Genomic DNA, 19940 nt, shown 5'->3' with positions numbered 1-19940 from the left:
AAATTATTATACTAATGATTACTAGGATATAGAACATGAAGGGAATAAGCACTATTTTCCATAATGAGAAATTAAAAATTTATTTTCTTGGGCGCCTGGGTGGCTCAGTCAGTTAAGCATCTGCCTTTGGCTCAGGTCATGATCTCAGGGTCCTGGGATCAAGTCCTGTGTTGGGCTCCCTGCTCAGGGTGGAGTCTGCTTCTCCCCTCACTCTCCCTCTCTCTCTCTCTCAAATAAATAAATAAAATCTTTAAAAAATTTTTATTTTATCAATTTTGCTAAAATAAGTAAACATTTTTAAATGTTCATGAAAACATTAATGTGACCATTAGTTACATTAAAATTAGGCTATTTAGCTTCCAAACTCTTACTGTAAAATAAGACAAGTAGTAAAACATAAAATGAAAAGAAATTAGCTTTCTGTCTCTAGAAGCATAAGGTTAAAGTTTTTAAAACTTTTTATAAACAATGTCCAGCTAAGGGGCGCCTGGGTGGCTCAGTTGGTTGGGCAACTGCCTTCGGCTCAGGTCATGATCCTGGAGTCCCGGGATCGAGTCCCGCATCGGACTCCCTGCTCAGCGGGGAGTCTGCTTCTCCCTCTGATCCTCCCCCTCTCATGCTCTCTGTCTCCCATTCTCTCTCTCAGATAAATAAATAAAAAATCTTTAAAAAAAAAAAAAAAAAAACAATGTCCAGCTAAAATGCTATAAACACATAAAATGCTTGATAAAAATATAACAAATAAAGGTTCAAATATACAGTTTAGTTTAAAAAGTAAGCAAAGAAAAAGTCTTATCAGTGATTTACAGTTGGGGTAATCCAAAAGCTGACAAAAAGCTGTTTAGAAAGATATTTATATCTATATCTGAAATACATATATAAAGGCTAAAGGCTGGAAATTTAATGCTGATATAGTTACAGAGGTGGGAAGCTGGAAATGAAACTAGAAGCTTAGAAGGGCTGCTCTCTTAGTGAAAAGAACATTTATAAAATCACTGTCCACTGGTCCAGGAAAGTGAAGCCTATTCTTCCTGGGGCTTTGGACAGGAGGAGAAAAAAATATCTCTTGTGAGAAATCAAAACTCTAGGTATCCCTTGTGAGCAATTCTTACTTCCACAAACCAGAACACCTGAGATTTTTTATATGCACCCATAAAAAAAAAAAAATCCTTGCTGAAAATGAACACACAATCAATAACTACAAATCACATGAGAAAATAATCCAGTATAAAGGACAGTTAGCAGACACAACAAACAGGAGGTATGGCTTCTTATAGAACAATCTGAAAGAGATTAAAATAATTTTAAACATGTTTATTAAGAGCAAAGACAGGATAAATCCATAATGAAAAATGAAGAAACTAATGACAAAAGAATGAACAACAACAACAGAAAAAACAAATGGAACTTCGAAAATGAAAAAATACTGCCACTGAAATTTAAAAGGATAAGTTTAACAGCAAACTAGAAGAGATTTGAGGATAATATATAGAATGTGGTCAAGAAATATAGAGAAAAGAGGAAGGTGATATTTCAAGACAATAGCTTAAAGGTTCACAGAACTTTACTGAAGACATAAGTTCTTTGAATAAAAGTATATTCCAAGTTCTGATATTATGAAACAAATAAATATAAAACTTCATAGAGACTAATAAAATCAAAGTACATTAAAGTGAAGAATTTTAAAGTAACCAGAGACAAAGGATGGATTACCTTATAAAGTTTCAATAGTTAGATCAAGAGCAGACTTCTCAGCAACATTAGAGGGCAAAAGGCAATAGAAAAATATCTTCAAATTACTGATGGAAAATAACTATCAATGTGGAATTCTACAACCAGCCAAACCATCCTTCAACAACAAGTATAATATAAAGATAATAACTGAACTTAACACCCACAAATCTTCATTAAAGAACTACTAAAGGATTTACTTGTAAAGGGAAGGCAATTTAACCCACAAAGAAGTGAAACATAACAAGCAAAGACAAATTAAAAATCAGTAAATATACATCAATCTAAATAGTAATGACTATATAGTGGGAAAAAAACCCATACTAACAGTGATGCCTAAATTTAGGGATTTAAAAATAAAGTGAAGGGGCGCCTGGGTGGCTCAGTTGGTTGAGTGGCTGCCTTCGGCTCAGGTCATGATCCCGGGGTCCTGGGATTGAGCCCTACATCGGGCTCCCTGCTCAGCGGGAAGCCTGCTTCTCCCTCTCCCTCTGCCTGCCTCTCTGCCTACTTGTGCTCTGTATCTCTCTGTCAAATAAACAAATAAAATCTTAAAAAAAAAAAAAAAAAAAACTTAAAAAAATAAATAAATAAAGTGAAGTCAACTGATCTCCTTTCCCACCAATAAAGTGGACTAAAATGTTTAGACAATTTCATAGAAGATGGGTATCGCTGGAACTTATGTACTAAATTTCCTTGTAATATTTACAAGAATGATAGAGATTAACCTTAATGTTTAATATGCATGTTAAAATATAGTAATTAGAATTATATCTACGTACCAAAACAAATACAAAAAATTTAACTTTAATCAAAGAACAAAAATAGAATACAGACCTTTCAAATTAGTAGAAAGAAAATAATCAAGAACATTTTTTAAATCCAAGGCAGAAAAATAGAAAAAAGAACCAAAAAGAAAGTCTAGTAAATATAAATCACAAAGTAAGATAGTAGAAGAAAATCTTAAGACATCAGGATACATTTTATTTATAATAATAAATCTAAGTGGCCCATAGCTTATTAAAAGAATAAAATAAGCACAAATACACCCCATAAACTACAATCTATAAACACACCTGTAACATAATGATACAGGAAATTTTAAATATGAGAACTATAGTCATTCCCATTTTATACATTTGGAAACTAAAACAAAACAAAATGAAACAAAAAATCAAACCAAAACAAAAAACCCACAAAAAACAAACAAAAAACTCTCTAGTAATTCAAGGGCCAAAGGAAAAAATGATGAGTTACAAAATATTTGCAGCTAAACAACAACAAAAACACAAGATTCCAAGACTTGTGAATGTATTAACATAGTATTTAAGAGAAAAAAATTTAACATGCATTTATTAAAATATTTCAAAACTAATGAAAACAAGTCGGACAAAGAACAGAGGAAACCTAAAGAAACTAAAAGAAGCAAAATAAAAATAAACACAGGAATTAATGGAATAGAAAACAAAGAAACAATAAAAAGTATCAACAAAACCAAAAATTGCTTTTTGGAACAGATTTACAAAATACTACAATACTTGATCAAGGAAAAACAAAATAGTATTAGGAATAAAGAAATGTTATAATGATAGAAGCAAATAAGAGAAACTTTATGCCAATAAATTTGAAAAGATGATATGCACAATTTCCTATAAAATAAATTACCAAAATGGACTTGAAAAAATAGAGCACCTGAATAACCAGAAACTAAATGTACTTCTATAAAATACTCCATGCCTAGACATATTAGGGGTAGTTTTACTAAACCTTCAAACACCAGATATTTCATAGCAAACTAAATTGTTTTTGAAGAATAGAAAAAGAAAACAGGTACAATTTCCAGCATACCTGAGCAGTAAATATTGTAAGACTTTGCATGTCTGAAAAGTCCTTTTTCTTGCCTCACACTTGATTAATAAGCTGGGTATAGAATTTCACACTGAAAATTATTTTCACTCAGAATTTTGAAGGCATGAATTTTGATTCATGTTTCAGGATTCCAGTGCTGAGGTTAAGAGGACAAATACTAACATTCCCAGTCCTTTGTGCATGATCTGTTTCTCTTCTCTGGAAGCTTTCAGGATCTCTGCCTAAAGTGTGCTGAGGGGTGCCTGAGTGGCTCAGTCAGTTAAGCATCCAACTCTTGATTTTGGCTCAGGTCATGATCTCAGCTGTTGTGAGATCGAGCCTCACAACAGTCTCTGAGCTGGGTGTGGAGCCTGCTTAAGATTTTCCCTCTCCCTCTGCCCCACCCCCTGGTTCATGTACTCTTGTTCTCTCTTTCTAAAAAAGAAAAAGAAAAAACATAAAATGTGCTGAAATTTCATGTGCTTTGGCATGAATATTATAAAATCTGCCGTGCTGGACCTGATAGACTCTTTCAATGTGGAAATTCATTTAAGTTTTCAGAAGTTTTGCAACATTAAAAATATTATTTCCTCTATTCTGTCTCTCCCTCTCTCTTTCTTATACCCCTATTATTTGAATGTTGAACATCCTGGATGGATACTCTGATGTTTTATCTTTTCTATTTTAAATCTCTTTGTCCTTTTGTTCTACTTTCTGAAAAACTTAGAAACTATATTCCAAACATTTGATTAAAGTTTTAATTTTTATCACATTTTAAATTTCCAAACTGTTTTACTCTCTTAATATTCCTTACCATAGCCTCTTGTTCTTGTTTAATAATTAAAATATGTCTTCATCTCTCTGAAGACATTAGTTATAATTAAGTTTTCTTCTGTTCCTTTCATTACTTGGTTGTTTCAAGTTATATTTTTCTGTATCTTGTCTATCTCCTCCTATTAAAGTATAAAAATTCTGACTGAAGTTCTATGTACATGAATCTGAAATCTGTTGACTAGTAAGCTTCAGCAGGGAGAACTAGCTGGGCCATTACAAATGTCAGGATTTTTTCATCCTACACTCATAAGCTTCCCTATAGAAGAATTCTCCAATCTGCATCCCAGGTGCACTGGGTTTGTGCATGCATATGTGCATGAGCTAAGGGGAGAGGAGCGCTGGAGGGGATCCCTTGAACTGGTATTTAGATTTACACAATGCTGACTTTCACTCCATCTCTGTATTTTCAGAGCAGAATCTCACTCAGTCTTCAACTCTGCAGAAAGTAAACCCCCAATCTTCTGTCATGATCTGGAGATCTGGTTGTGAAACTCTATTTACACACTTTCAACCAATCCTTTTTTTTTTTTTTTCTTCCAGACTTATATTTGCCTCTACCTTTAGGAGTACCTGGTTCTTCCAAGTTGAAAAGGGACAAATTCACATGGCCTAAAGTTTCATCTCTCCCTCTACAATGCTTTTAGTAGCTTAGCAGGCAAATCAAAACTACTTCAACAGAACAGGCTGGTACCAGTAACTGAATTCTTTCTAACAAGATAAAGAAGTCCCCATAGTTAATTAATTAGATGTTCAATGATTCCTCTTTCCCAGTCTCCTATAAACATACACAATACTACAAGGACCAGGATCCTCAAAGGAGGCTTTACTATGGCTGGCCTTAAGCATAACTACGGAATAACAAGAACCTGAAGAATTTATGTGCATTTTGGTGCTTTTCTGCCTAAAAGTATTCCCAATAAACTTTATTCAATTTTACAAAGAAATAATTCATGTACAATAAAATGTACTCAGGGGTGCCTGGGTGCCTCAGTTGGTTAGACATCCAACTCTTGGTTTCCACTCAGGTCATGATCTCAGGGTCATGAGATAAAGTCTCATGTTGGGCTCTGTACTCAGCAGGGAATCTGCCTGAGATTTTCTTCCTCTCCCTCTCTGCCCCTCCCCCAGCACTCCCACATGTGCGTGTGTTTGTGCTCTCTCTCTCTCTCTCTCTCTCTCTCAAATAAATCTTTAAAAAAACTAAACTGTACACATTTTAAAGTACATTAATTCATTGAGTCCTGACAGATGTATGCACCCATGAAATCATAATCATAATGAAAACAGAAAATTTCTATCACTTCTAAGAGTCCCCTATAGCCACTTGAAGTTCATCCTTTTACCTCTGGCCCCAGATAAGCACTGATGCACTCTCAGTCATTATAAAATGGTTAGTATTTTCTCAAATTTCATGCAGTATGGACTGTTGTGGTCTCTTTTATTGCAGAGTAATATTTCACTTTATGAATGTATGAGAATTTGTTTATTCACTCCTCTAGTGATGAGCATCATTTCCAGTTATTCACCATTGTGAATAAAGCTGCCATAAATATTTGAATACAAGTCTTCAGGTGAATACATCTCTCTTGTGTAAATACTGAAGACAAAAATGACTGAGTTATACGATAAATGTATACTTAACTTTTAAGGAAAGAGCCAAATGCTCTTCTAGTATTGTGCCATTTTACATTTCTACCACCAGTGTACAAGAGCTCTAGTTGCAGCATATCCTCAACCACACTTGTGTTGATGGTTTTTAGTTTTCTGTTTTAGTCATTTTATTTTTTTTTAAAGATTTTACTTATTTATTTGTCAGAGAGAGAGAGAGCACAAGCAAAGTGAGCAGCAGGCTGAGGGAGAAGCAGGCTCCCAACTGAGCAAGGAGCCCGATGCGGGACTTGACCCTAGGACCCTGGATCATGACCTGAGCCGAAGGCAGACGCTTAACTGACTGAGCCATCCAGGTATCCAGTTTTAGTCATTTTAAAGCATATGTACTATGTACTGTATCTCACTGTGGTTTTAATTTGCATTTCCCTACTAACGAATAATGTTGAACATCTTCTCATGTGCCTAGTGGCCATTCGTGTCTTCCTCTGTGACAAGTCCATTCAAATCTTTCATCCAATTGTTTATTGGATTGTCTTCTTATGTATGTATTATGTACACAGTGAGGCAAGAGTCTACCTTTATTTGTTTCCATAAATATATCCTGATCTGTTCCAGACGTTCCTTTCCCCATTGAATTGCCTTGTTACCTTTCATTAAAATCACTAAACCATACTTGTGTAGATCCATTTCTGGTCCCTGTACTCTGTTGTTTTGAACTTAAGGTTTGTCCTTTCACCAATTCCATCTTGTCTTTATTATGGTAGCTTGATGCTAAGTCTTCAAATCAGGTGGTATGAGTCTTACATCTTTGCTCTTATTTTTAAAAGTTCCTTTGGCTATCCTAGGTCATTCACATTCTCATATAAATTTTAGAACCAACTTGTCCATTTCTACAAAAAGCTTACCAGGATTTCTAATGGAATTGCATTGAATCGATAGATCAATTTAAGAACTAACATCCTATCAAGGAGGGGGGGGACATCAGAGGGGGAGAGGAACCATGAGAGACTATGGACTCTGAGAAACAGAGAGTTCTAGAGGGGAGGGGGTGGGGGGATGGGTTAGCCTGGTGATGGGTATTAAAGAGGGCACGTACTGAATGGAGCACTGGGTGTTATACGCAAACAATGAATCATGGAACGCCACATCCAAAACTAATGATGTAATGGATGGTGATTAACATAACATAATGAAATAAAAAAAAAAAAGAACTAACCTCCTATCAATATTGAGATTTCCAACTCAGGAACATGTTATATCACTGCATTTATTTAAGACTTTAAAATATCTCTCAGCAATTTTTCTATAGTTTTCAGTGATGTGGTCTTACATTTCTTTTGTTAAATTTATTCCTAAATATTTTCTCTTTTAGTGCTATTACAAATAAATTAAAATTTAATTTTCCAATTGTTTGCTGCTGGTAAATAAAATTTTAAGTGACTTTTATAATCTTTATGAGACCTTGCTCAATTCAGTTATTAGTTCTAGCAGTTATTTTTCAGATTTCTTAGTGATTTCCACATACACAATCATGTCATCTACAAATACAGCTTTACTTCTTCCTGTCGAATCTTTATGCCTCTCATTTCTTCTTCTTGTCTTAATGTAATGGTTAGGGACTCCAGTATAATGTTGAACTGAAACAGTGAAAGTGAAATACTTGCCTACCTCCTGGAGATACAGGGCAAGGCAAAGCATTCATCAACTGACCAATAAATATGAAGCTTACTACACATTTTTTTTGTAGAAGGACCTCATCAGAATAAGAAAGTACCTTTCTATTCCAAATTTGTTGAGAAATTATTTTTATAAATGGGTGTTGGGTTTTATCAAATACCTTCTGTAATAGTGAAATGATCATATGTTTTTTCCTTTACTCTGTTAGTACAGTTAATTACATTGAATGATTTTCAAATGCTAAACCAACCTTGCATTCCATTATCCATTTTTAGCAGTCAAAAATTCTCTAGGCTGTGTGAAGAGAAAACATGACTATAGTTGTTTAACCAAGGATGGGTTTATTTTCTCACTTAATAAGCTTGAAAGAAGGTGGTTCAATGCGGAGGTACCATCTTTCCAAAGTCATTAATGTCCCAAACTCCTTCTTCTTCCCTATTCCATCATTCTTAGTGTATGTCTTGCCTCTTTGTGGTTTTAAAATAGCTAATGAACTTTTTGGTACAGACCTTCATCTTAGGTAGGAAAAGGAAAGGAGAAGCAAGCAGAAAGGAGTAATACTTTTCTATAAATCTTTAGCAGATTTCTTCTTGCATTTCAACAGTCAGAATTTGTCACTTGGGCTACATCTAGTTACAAGAGAGTTTGGGGAAGTGAGTTTTGCTTTGTTTTGTTTTTTTTTTTACTAATTTAAAATGATTTTGTAAAAATAATTCAATGTGCTTTTTCAATGTGTTCCTTATTTTTTCTCTTTATAATAAAAAATTTTAAACATATATAAAAGGAGACATAACAGAATAATTAACCATCATGCATTCATAACCTGCCTTCAATTATCAACTTCTGGCCAATATCACTTCATCTTTACTTCTATCTACTTTCACATACCATATTATTTTGAAGCAAATCTCAGACATCATATATTTTCATCCATAAATATTTCAGTAGGTATCCCTATGAGATAAGGGCTTTCTAAATCTAACTATAATTACATTATCACATCTAGAAGGAAAAAATGTAATTATTCTTTAATTTCTTGAAATATCCAATTGGTATTTAAATTTCTAAGAGGCAAGGTTTTTAGCTGAACACATTTCTTCTGTCCCCTCCCTCAAACCATGATTCTGTTCGTAAAAAAGAAAGGGAGAATATATACTGAGTAGGAAATCTGCAGCACCTGCCACACCATTTGTATTCTGTATATAAAAAGTGGCTTATCTAATATACTATATATACTCATATTATAAATTATGAGTCTTACTTGTTGATGTGCCAAAGAATAAGAGTACAATAATCCAAATTCCAAACATCTAAGTTGATTTTTAAAATCACATAAAATCCTATCAAAATTTTTTACTTATAAAATCACCTTAATATAAAATATTAAGCAGTTTTCATCAAAATGACACCACTCTATATTTAAGTTCTAGGTCTAGAGGAGTATGGAGCTCACACCACATTTAACTCCTCTGCCCTGCAAAGTAATTGTGTCATAGCCTTGACTCCCAGCTTCACATTAAGAGATAAAATCAGTGTGGTGTGCCTTTTATTATGGGACTGGTAATTAAAACTTCTGAGGTTTTGCTATTTCATCATTAGTAATATTTTGGTTAAGCACAAACTGAGTCACTCTTGAAAGATACTGTAAGGCTTTGGGATACTTGATAACAAACATTTAAAAGGTAGTATTTTTCCAAACCAGGACTATATACTTTGAGTACTTTTTCCCTAACACATTTCTGAGTGAAAACATGTCCTTAATACAGAGTTGGCTAAAATATGTTATGAATTAAATAATGAACATGGCTAATCTGCCTGTCTTACCCGTGTAGCAATATACCACAGCAGTGGTCACCTACTCTAGAGCCTGATCACCCACGTCCAAATTCTGACTCTGCCATTTATTAGCAGTGTTACCTTGGGCTAGTAAGACTCACTGTGCCTTTCCTCACCTGGAAAATGGGGATAATCATGGTTCCTAACTCATAGGTTCATTTATTGACTTTTCAACACACTAGATCTCACTTAAAGTAGTAAAGACATATAACCTAGAGCATAGGTTTCAGATGCAGATAGATGTGGGTTCAAATCCCACAGGTTTACTTATTGGGTAGTTGTTTATCTTTTCTGAATATCTATTTCCACTAAAATAAGAATAGCAGTACTTATCCCAAAGTGTTGTTGTGATGACTGAGTGATACAACCAATAAAATCGCCTGGCATAGGAAAATCACCTAATAAATGTTAATTATTATTATTACATAAGGGATTTTACAAAAAAATGTTCCATTCCTAAATATACTAAATATGCCTAAAACAAAGTTTAATATTCTAAAATCAGATAAAATCAAACTCTTAGCTTTCAATAAAGAAATATGTTCTTTTACCTATTTCTGAACACATCAGGATCAAAGGCCAGATGAGCCCCTATTTGCTTACAACTAAGTTTGTGTAATAGTACTCATGTTCCTGAGTCATGTGAGGAAAATGTCTTTTTTTTCAAAATATTTTTTTATTTATTTGTCAGAGAGAGAGAGAGCACAAGCAGGGGGAGCGGCAGGCAGAGGGAGAAGCAGGCTCCCTGTGAGCAAGGAGCCCGATACGGGACTCAATCCCAGGACCCTGGGATCTGAATCATTGCTCATTGTATTTTGAAAATGTCATTGTTTCCTAAGAGAAGAAATAAATCTTTCACCTTAGCCTCTATACTGTAGTACTTATTCTTAACATACCAAAATAATGACCTAATACTATAAATAGATTACGAAAAAAAAAAAGTGACATGTCTACTTCACCAAATGGACTCACTTTCCCAGAAAATATTAAAGTAATGATTGTACCTTTTGTGGCAAGATTTCTAGATGCTGCAATTCTAGTAAGGCTTTTATGTGTTAATTTGTTTCTCTCTTCTTCAATTTGCTTTCCTTGTTCACAGAATTTCTCTTCTCTCTGAATTCTTTTTTGTTCTTCAGCTTTTCTTTGACATTCTTTCCAGGCTTCCAATTCTTTAGTTGCTTTTAGTCGTTCATTTTCTTTCATATCTTCTATTTTTTTCCTCTCCTCTTCTTCAATCTGTAAAAATTACAATTACCAAAACCTTAAAACATACAAAAAGCAACATTTTAAAAATAAGAAATTCATTATAATAATTAATTATTATTATAAACTCTTATCATTGTATCTGCAGCAGCAGTAGTAGTGAATAAAAAATTAAAATGGGAATGGTAAATGATTTAGGATGTCATGGAATACAGGTTTTAGTTCCAGATTTACCATTAATTATTAATATAATCTGGAGCAATCATTTTCTCTAGCCTCAGTTTACTCACATGTAAAATGGGGACAGGCATTCAGTTAAATGATATCTAAGGGCTTGGTAAAAAAAAAATATTTTTCTAAAAACCAAGTCACTTTGGGGTGCCTGGATGGCTCAGTCATTAAGCATCTGCCTTTGGCTCAGGTCATGATCCCAGGGTCCTGGGATCGAGCCCTGCATCGGGCTCCCTGCTCTGTGGGAAGCCTGCTTCTCCCTCTCCCACTCCCCCTGCTTGTGTTCCCTCTCTCTCTGTGTCTCTCTCTGTCAAATAAATAAATAAAATCTTTAAAAAATATAAAAATCAAGTCACTTCTCCCAAAATTTACACACACAGACACAAATGCATGCACACAAATGCATGCACACACATTTGTCTTTCTACTTATGCCAGTCTTCTCTTGTCTTGGGACTGAAGTTGTGCCAATCTTCACCTTATGGAATGAGGGAACAGTAAGAAAGGAAATGGGAAGGACGAACTAGGAAGTTTGTCTCTGGTGGGTTTGAACTTTGAACGCTGCTGCCAACTGCATTTGCAATAGCAGGTATTTGAAGCTTCCACAAGAAAAGCTGATTATCCGATGAATTTGAAAGCCGTACATTGTACAGGAGTGTGCTGACTTTCTCTCCCTTTCACAAACTCCCTTCACATGGGCAAGGAAGAAAAACCCTGTGAAAGAGTAACTGGTTGGTGTATATGATTGACTCTATGTATCTGACTTTCCTATGGTGACAAAAATATCTCACCTCTATCCTCTAGAGAACACAAATTCTCATCTCTATGTCCAGAGAAGCAGTGTCTAACAGAACTTGTCTGACAGAACATGATGGCAATGTTTTGTGCCATTCAGTAGAGCAGCCACTCGCCACATGTGGCTCAGTAAGCACTTACAATGTGGCTGATGTGACTGAAAAACTAAATTTTTATTTTATTTGTGTTTCATTAATGTAAATTTAAATAATTTACATTTAAATAGTACATTTGGCACAGCTCTAGAATAACACGTTGGGACGAAGTTTCCTAGAAGCTGAATTATTTCAGGGTACAGAATAAACACAGGTGTGAAACTACACTGAAAAGGTGTTCTGTAGTATCTGCAGGACCTAATACCCTCTTCTGGAAGACAGTTTGTTATTTTCCTATTGGACTGTGGAACACTGACTTTAAAATACATTTCACAGATTACTGAACACGAGTTTCCTACAGTCCCAGAATTGCACATAAGGCCTAAACTAAGCACAAAAGATAGTAATTTTACATATTCTAAGTTCAGAGAGTTGCCAGTGAGCTGCCAATAGGTTGGGCCAGAAGAATCTGTGGCAATGAGCCAGCCTTTAAATGCCTGCCAACAGGGCATGATGACCAGTCAGCGTTAGCCAGAGGCAGCCACAACCTAAAAGGAGATGACAACTTCACCCAGTTTAATGATATGTTTGCCTTTTTTCCTGCTTCCTCTCTGCCCCAACGCATGGACGAAGCGGAAAGTATGTGGAGTCAGAACACCCTCAATGCCTCATAATCCCTACAAGTGGAGTGAATTTTGAAAAGTTTTTAAAAGTGTGTAAGACTAAGTCTTAGTTACTAAAAATGAGACTGTCCTTACACCAAAAAGTAACAGGAAAACTAGGTTATTATAGTAAAGATGTAATTAAGAGAACTATATACATATACATACACACACACACACACACACACACACATAATTTATAATAAGCTATATAAGAAACAAAGAAAGTCTAACTCTTCAGGGAGTAAGGGGAAAGAGGAGAAACCAAAAAAGGCTTCAAAAAAGGTGACAAAGAGACTAGAATGAAGAGAAAAACATGAAGAACACCACAAAAGTCCTTATAATAAAAGGAAAAGAGAGACTAAATATATCAAAGAGAAAGACAGACAAATGCGAAACAATCCTTGAAATTCTTTTATTAAAAAAACACAATATGTGAAACATAGCACTTAAAGGAGGACTGTATAGTAACAGAAAAACTCAGAAAGCTAGAAAAACAATGATCACATATGAAGAAACGGGATTTTAAGTACTTTGTACCACTAAAAAAAGAAGGATGCCATTTAATATGGAGTATTAATTTAATATAGACAGGAAGTGTAAATAATAGGAGGATAAGAACAGGTCCTGAACCAAATTCCTGAAGAAGGGGAAATCTGTATTTCTTTTAATTTGGAATGAATGCCTGGTTTATTAAGGCAATGTTCTTTATAAGCCAATCTCTATTATGAGTTACATTTACAAATCATAAATAAAATATTAGCAAACTGAATTGAGGGAAATATTAAAATTATAATACATCTTGATCAAGTAGCACATTTCTTATTTACGATATTAGGAAATCAAAAGAGAAAAACAATAGGATCTTAGTACATGCCAAAACACCAGTTGATACTAGGAATAGAAGAAAAATTTCAACTTAATAAAAGGACTCCTACAATGTCACACTTCAAGGTGAAGCATTAGAAATATTTCTAACAAAGTCACTAAAGCCAGTATACTTAATATTTTATTATTTTCCTAGAGATCATAACCTATACAATAGAATTTTTTAAATAAATAGAAATTTTTATATATATTAAAATTTTATATATTAGTATATTTATTTTTAAAATAAATATAAATACAGATTATAAGGAAATAAAATTGTTATTATTTGCAAATAATATGGTAGATTACCTAAAAGAACCAAAATAACAAACTGACAAACTATTAGAACTATTATAAAAGTAAGTTTAGCAAGGCAATCACATACAAGATCAACTTTATCTGAACTCAAAAAAACTTACCTTCCTACAAACTGGCAATAAAGAATTAGAAAAATACAATGGAAAAAATCATTTCATTAGTAATTGATTAAAAAAACCTTTTAAAATGCTAAGAATAAGCTTAACAAAATATGAGTAAGTCGTAGATGTATATTAAGTAATTTTGCTGAGGGGGCACCTGGGTGGCTCAGTCGGTTAAGTGTCCAACCCTTGATTTCGGTTCAGGTCATGATCTCAGGGTCATGAGATTGAGCGGCATGGGGTGTGGAGCCTGCTTAAGATTCTCTCTTCCTCCCTTTCCCTTTGCCGCCCCCCCCCACTTGAGTGCACGTGCTCTCTCTCTCTCTAAAAATATAAAAATAAAATAATAATAATAACAATAATTTTGCTGAGGGGTAAGTCCAAATAAATGGGGATAAATGCCATGTTCCTTGAGGGAAATCTCAATAATGTAAATATATTGATATTCTGAAAATTAACTTATAAAGTCAATGTAGATCTAATCAAAATACCAGGAGAACTTCTTAGGGAGCTTGATAAGTAAATGTAAAATTCACGTGCAAAAAAGAATGTACAAGTTTTATAGAGGCATGAAGGGGTTGGCAATTTCCATACACAAATATCAAGTATAAAGCTGGACAAATCTATCAAAAAGAACCATTTCAGAACACTGGAAACTAAGCAAAGACAGCCTGCAAATTGAGAAGTGTTTGTTCTAGAATAAATGCTAAAGTTACAGGCAAGAACAGTGGGATACTGTGCCCTTCTGCCTGGGGTTACTCCCAACCACCCAATGCCAGCTTCAATAACCAGACTGGCAGTTCTGCCAACATGAAACTAGCAAAAAGAACCCAACAGCTTTGTTTGCCAAAAGGGTGAATGCATTTCAGGGAGAGGGAGAGGTGAAAACCCATGGTTTTGGTGGATAAAAGTGATAGACTTGGTTGGGAATGAACAGGGAAAATTTAAAGTTGGGGTCTGAAGTTGAAGTCCTGGTTAAGGTGAGTGCCTGACTAGTCAGAACATTAACAGAAAGATCATGTAAATGAGAAAACCATAGAAGGTCTATGATAAGCTTACCATACAACTCTGGCTAAACAGAAAGCTATGTGTTTGTTGGGGAGACCTGAGGAAGCTTGGCATAAAATGAAGCCAGGGCGGGGCACCTGACTGGCTCAGTCAGTAGAGCATGTGACTCTTGATCTCAGGGTTGTGAGTTTGAGCCCCACGTTGGGTGTAGAGATTACTTAAAAATAAAATCTTAAAAAAAAAAAAATGAAACCAAGGAAGGGTTGAAAACTGGCTCCAACTTTGAATGTATTCTAAAACCTACACATAGACTGATCAGCAAAGGGTGGGAGCCTTTACCGCTTCTGCCCATATCATTAGTTTACAATTAAGTTATGCAGACACAGGAAAGACTCCTAAGGAAGCCAGCCTAAAAAATAAAAATTAAAAAACTTAGCAGAGACATCAGCAGCTGTACACCACAAAGGAGACTAGACTGACTTCACAATTACAGTACAGGCAACCTTCTAAAAAATAAACAGCCCTCAGGAAATAAACTAACAAACAAATATAAATAAAACAGAACCCAGAATTGTTATAATCTATTAACTAAAACATACGGTTTTCGAAAAATAAATAAAATAAAATGTATACTTTTCAACCAACAATATTTCAGAAAGTAATTGGTAAAAAGCTTCTCAAATTTGATGAAAACATTAATCCATAGCTCCAAGAAGTTCAAGAAACTCAAAGTAAAAACACAAAGAGGGGGCGCCTGGGTGGCTCAGTTGTTAAGTGTCTGCCTTCGGCTCAGGTCATGGTCCCAGGGTCCTGGGACCGAGCCCCGCATCAGGCTCCCTGCTCCGCGGGGAGCCTGCTTCTCCCTCTCCCCCTCCCCTGCTGTGTTCTCTCTCTCTCTGTTAAATAAATAAATAAAAATCTTTAATAAAAAAAAAAAAAACACAAAGAGATACACCTAGATACAATTTAGTGAAACTGCTAAGTTAATAGAAAAGTCAAACAAAGAGGAGAATCTTGAAAGCAGCAAGAGAAAGAGGACTCATCATGTGCAGGAAATGACAATACAGATAAGACTAATTCCTCATTAAAAACGATGGAGGACAGAAGACAGTCAAATGTCATGTTCAATGTACTGACAGAAAAAAACATATAAACTATGAATTCTATGTCCAGCCACTCTTCATAAACGAAGATGAAATAAACATATTCCAAGTTAAATAAAGCTGTTGTTAGCAGACGTACCCTACAAGATATACTAAAGAGAGTTCTTCAGGCTGAAAGGAAATGGCACCAGACACTAACTCAGATCCCCAAGAAGGAATGAAGAGCATGGCAAATGGTAAATATGTGCAAAAATATAAAACACAATACAAATGGATAAACAAAATGTGGTATATACATGATAATAGATAATTATTCAGCCTTAAAATGGCTGAAAATTCTGACATATGCTCTCATGTAATAAACTTGAAGACATTATGCTAAATGAAATAAGCCAGTCATGAAAGGACAAATATGGTATGATTTCAACTACATGAGGTAGCTAAAGTAGTCAAATTCATAGAAACAGAAAGGAAAATGGGGGTCTGAGGGAAGAGGGGGATGGGGAGTTATCACTGTTTAATGGGCACAGTGTTTTAGTTTTGTAAGATGAACAAAGCTCTGATGATGGATGATGATGACGGTGGCACAACATTAATGTATTTAAAGCCACTCAACCGTACAATTAATGATTAAAATAATACATTTGATGTTACGTATATTATACCACAATTTAAAAATAAGCTTAAAAAGACAATACAATTCAACATCCACTTATGATAAAAATTCTCAAAGTGGGTACAGAGGTGACATACCTCAGTATGACAAACTCACAGCTAACATCATTCTCAATGGTGAAAAGCTGAAAGCTTTTCCCCTAAGATCAGGAACAAGATAAGGATGCACACTTTCACCACTTACATTCAACACAGTATTAGAAGTCCCTAGTCAGAGCAAGAAATAAAAGGCATCCAAATCAGAAAGGAAGAAGTAAAACTGTCACTATTTGCAGCAGACATGATATTATATATAGAAAACCCTACAGACTCCACAAAAAACTGTTAGAATAAACCAATTCAGTAAAGTTGCAGGATACATAATCAATGTACAAAAATCTGTTGCATTTCTGTACACTAATAATGAGCTATCAGAAAGAGAAAGTAAGAAAGCAATCCCATTTACAATTATATCAAAAGAATAAAATACCTAAAATTAAATTTAACCATGGAGGTAAAAAACATGTATGCTGAAAACCATAAGACATTAATGAAAGAAAGTGGAGAAGACACAAATAGTAATATTCCATACTCATGAATTAAAAGAATTAATATTGTTAAAGTGTCCATACCACACAAAGCAATCTACAGATTCAATGAAATCGCTATGAAATTCCAGGTCATTTTTCACAGAAATTGAAAAAACAACCATAAATATGCATGGAACCACGTAAGACCCTGCATAACCAAAACAATCTTGAGAAAGAACAAAGCTGAAGGCATCAAGGCCCCAGATTTCAAACTATATTACAAAGCTATAGTAACTAAAACTTAAAAGTACTCTATCAGCATAAAAACTGACACATAGATCAATGATATGGAATAGAGAGCCTAGAAATAAACTGATGCATATATGCCAATTAATTTATGACAAAGGAACCAAAAAGATACAATAAATGATATTGGGAAGACAGGATATCCACATGCAAAAGAATAAAACTGGACCACTATCTCACACCATACATAAAATTTAACTCAAAATGGATTAAAAACTTGATTGTAGGATCTAAAAACCATAAAACTCCTACAAGAAAACATAGGCAGTAAGTTTCTTGATAATTGGTCTTAGTGATGATTTTTTGGATTTGACACCAAAAACAAAGGCAAGAAAAGCAAAAATAAACAAGTGAGATTACATCAAACTAAGAAGCTTCTGCATAGCAAAGGAAACCATCAACGAAATGAAAAGCTAACCTACTGAATGAAAGAAAACATTTGTAAATTAAAATATCTGATAAGGGGCTAATACCCAAAAATACAAACCATCCAATTAAAAAATGAAGAGAAGATCCGAATAGACATTTTACCAAAGAAGACATACAGGTGGCCAACAGGTACATGAAAAGATCCTCAACATCACTAATTACCAGGGAAATGCAAATCAAAACCACAGTGAGATATCACCTTACACCTGTTAGAATGGCTAGTATCAAAAGGAAAAGAAATAACAAGCGTTGGTGAGGATATGGAGAAAAGGGAACCCTTGTACATCGTTAGGGGGAGTATAAATTGGTGCAAACACTACGGAAAACTGTTTGGAGGTTCCTCAAAAAATTAACTATAAAACAACCACATGATCTACTTCCAAAGAAAATGAAAACATATACTAAAAAAGATATATGCACGGCCCCAGCTTTACGGCAGCAGTATTTACAATAGCCAAGACATGGAAACAATCTAAGTGTCTACCGATGGATGAACAGAAAGAAAATCTGGAATATATATACACACTAGGATATTGTTCAGCCACAAAAAAGAATGAAATCTTGCCATTTACAACAACACGGATGGACCTTGAGGGCATTATGCTAAGTGAAATAAAACAGAGAAAGACAAATACCATGTGATCTCACTTTTATGTGCAATCTGTAAAACAAACAAAAAAAACCCTAAGCTCATAGATACCATGAACAAACGTGATTGCCAATGATGGGATGTTGGGTTGGGTGAAATGGGTAAAAGGGGTCAAAAGGTACAAATTTCCAGTTTTAAAACAAACAAATGAAAAAGGACTGCTGATATTATATTACATGGTTTAATCAAGAAAAAAAGACAATACAGACCTTTTTTTTGCCTTTACTCTCTTGATTTCTTTAAAAACCTATGATTTCTTTTAAAAAGCGATAATTTTTAAAGTAGAATTATAACATATATTATTGAGTTATAACAACTACATACACATGAATGGCAAAGCAGCCCAAAGATGGGGGAGATAACAGAGTTGTATTAGAGGAAAGTCGCTATATTTTACTGGAATTGAGTCAGTGTTTACTTGAAGTAGATTCTTATAAGTTAAAAGTGCATCTAGCAACCATTAAAAAGTTTTACAACAACCTAAATATATATATTATAAAGGAGCTCTAGTTTCCGCTTTGATAGGCAAAAAGCTTAGAAGGTTGTCACTCCAATCCTCACAACAACAAAAAAAGATGGACAAACTGAAAAACAACTAGTTTTCTTTGACTCATCAAAGAAGAAAGTTGCAGGGCAAACTGTTACCCTGAAATCTGGAGAGACAGGTGTATCCAAAAAGACACAAAGATCTGCTTGCCTGTAGCGAAAGTAACTAGAGCTATAAACTAATAGGAATACTTAAATGGTAATTTTGACAAAATACTGGCGCTTAAGGGTGGACTAGCAGGAGAATGATAAACTTTCAGGCCACAGTCTTGAGAAATGCCCCCATATTTTTGTGGGCTTCACCTCCAGAAACTCCCTCAGGCTACAATGATGAAGCTCTGAATAAGATAACTGTGTCTCTGGCAAAGGGAGGGGAAGAATAGTCATTGTGGATTACAGAAATACCTAGAGCATTCTCCTTAAAGATCTACCATCCAGAGAAAAGGACTTTGCCAGAGCATAAGTCCCTTATCTCTGCTGGGGGAAGAGAATCCCTCCCACTCCAGTCTTCTCCAGCCTCTCTGTCCAACCTAAGGAGAGAAGAAAATAGTTAATAGGGATTCAAAAAAATAGACCAGGAACACTACATCCAAGGAAGGTAATAGGAGGCAGTGGGGAAAAGCTGTCTCACTGGGAGAAAACTTGTCAAGATCACAGTCCCAAGATACAGGCCCATGAAAAAAGTGATATTTAATTGAAAGATTATGAATGCTTCCTTTCCCTTATAATTTACTACCACACCAAAAGGGCTCTAGGATAATTAGAGTAGATTATATAAGAGAGAATCTTACGATAAAGACTCTCTCAGAAGAAGAAAAAATGGAGAAGCCCAGAGTCAAAGGGGGAGTTAAAAAAAAAAAAAAAATACCAGACACTAGAAGCCTTTAAAGCTTCTGATACATAC

At 34.7% G+C, this 19940-nt stretch overlaps 1 protein-coding gene across 3 annotated transcripts in view; it reads right to left on the bottom strand.

Annotated features, from left to right (window-relative positions):
• The window catches only part of DNAAF4 (dynein axonemal assembly factor 4), a 58550-nt gene that overhangs the window by 20242 nt on the left and 18368 nt on the right, over positions 1-19940 (bottom strand). For all 3 annotated transcript variants that reach the window (XM_078079311.1, XM_078079312.1, XM_036078264.2), the window contains exon 4: positions 10542-10773. In XM_078079311.1, coding sequence (XP_077935437.1) covers positions 10542-10773 — 232 coding nt within the window. The remainder of the gene's footprint in view (positions 1-10541; positions 10774-19940) is intronic.

Source organism: Halichoerus grypus, chromosome 8, assembly GCF_964656455.1.
Source record: "Halichoerus grypus chromosome 8, mHalGry1.hap1.1, whole genome shotgun sequence".
Classification (NCBI taxonomy): Eukaryota; Metazoa; Chordata; class Mammalia; order Carnivora; family Phocidae; genus Halichoerus; species Halichoerus grypus.
The sequence above is the reverse complement of the archived record's forward strand: the minus strand, read 5'-3'. Positions and strand labels throughout refer to the sequence as shown.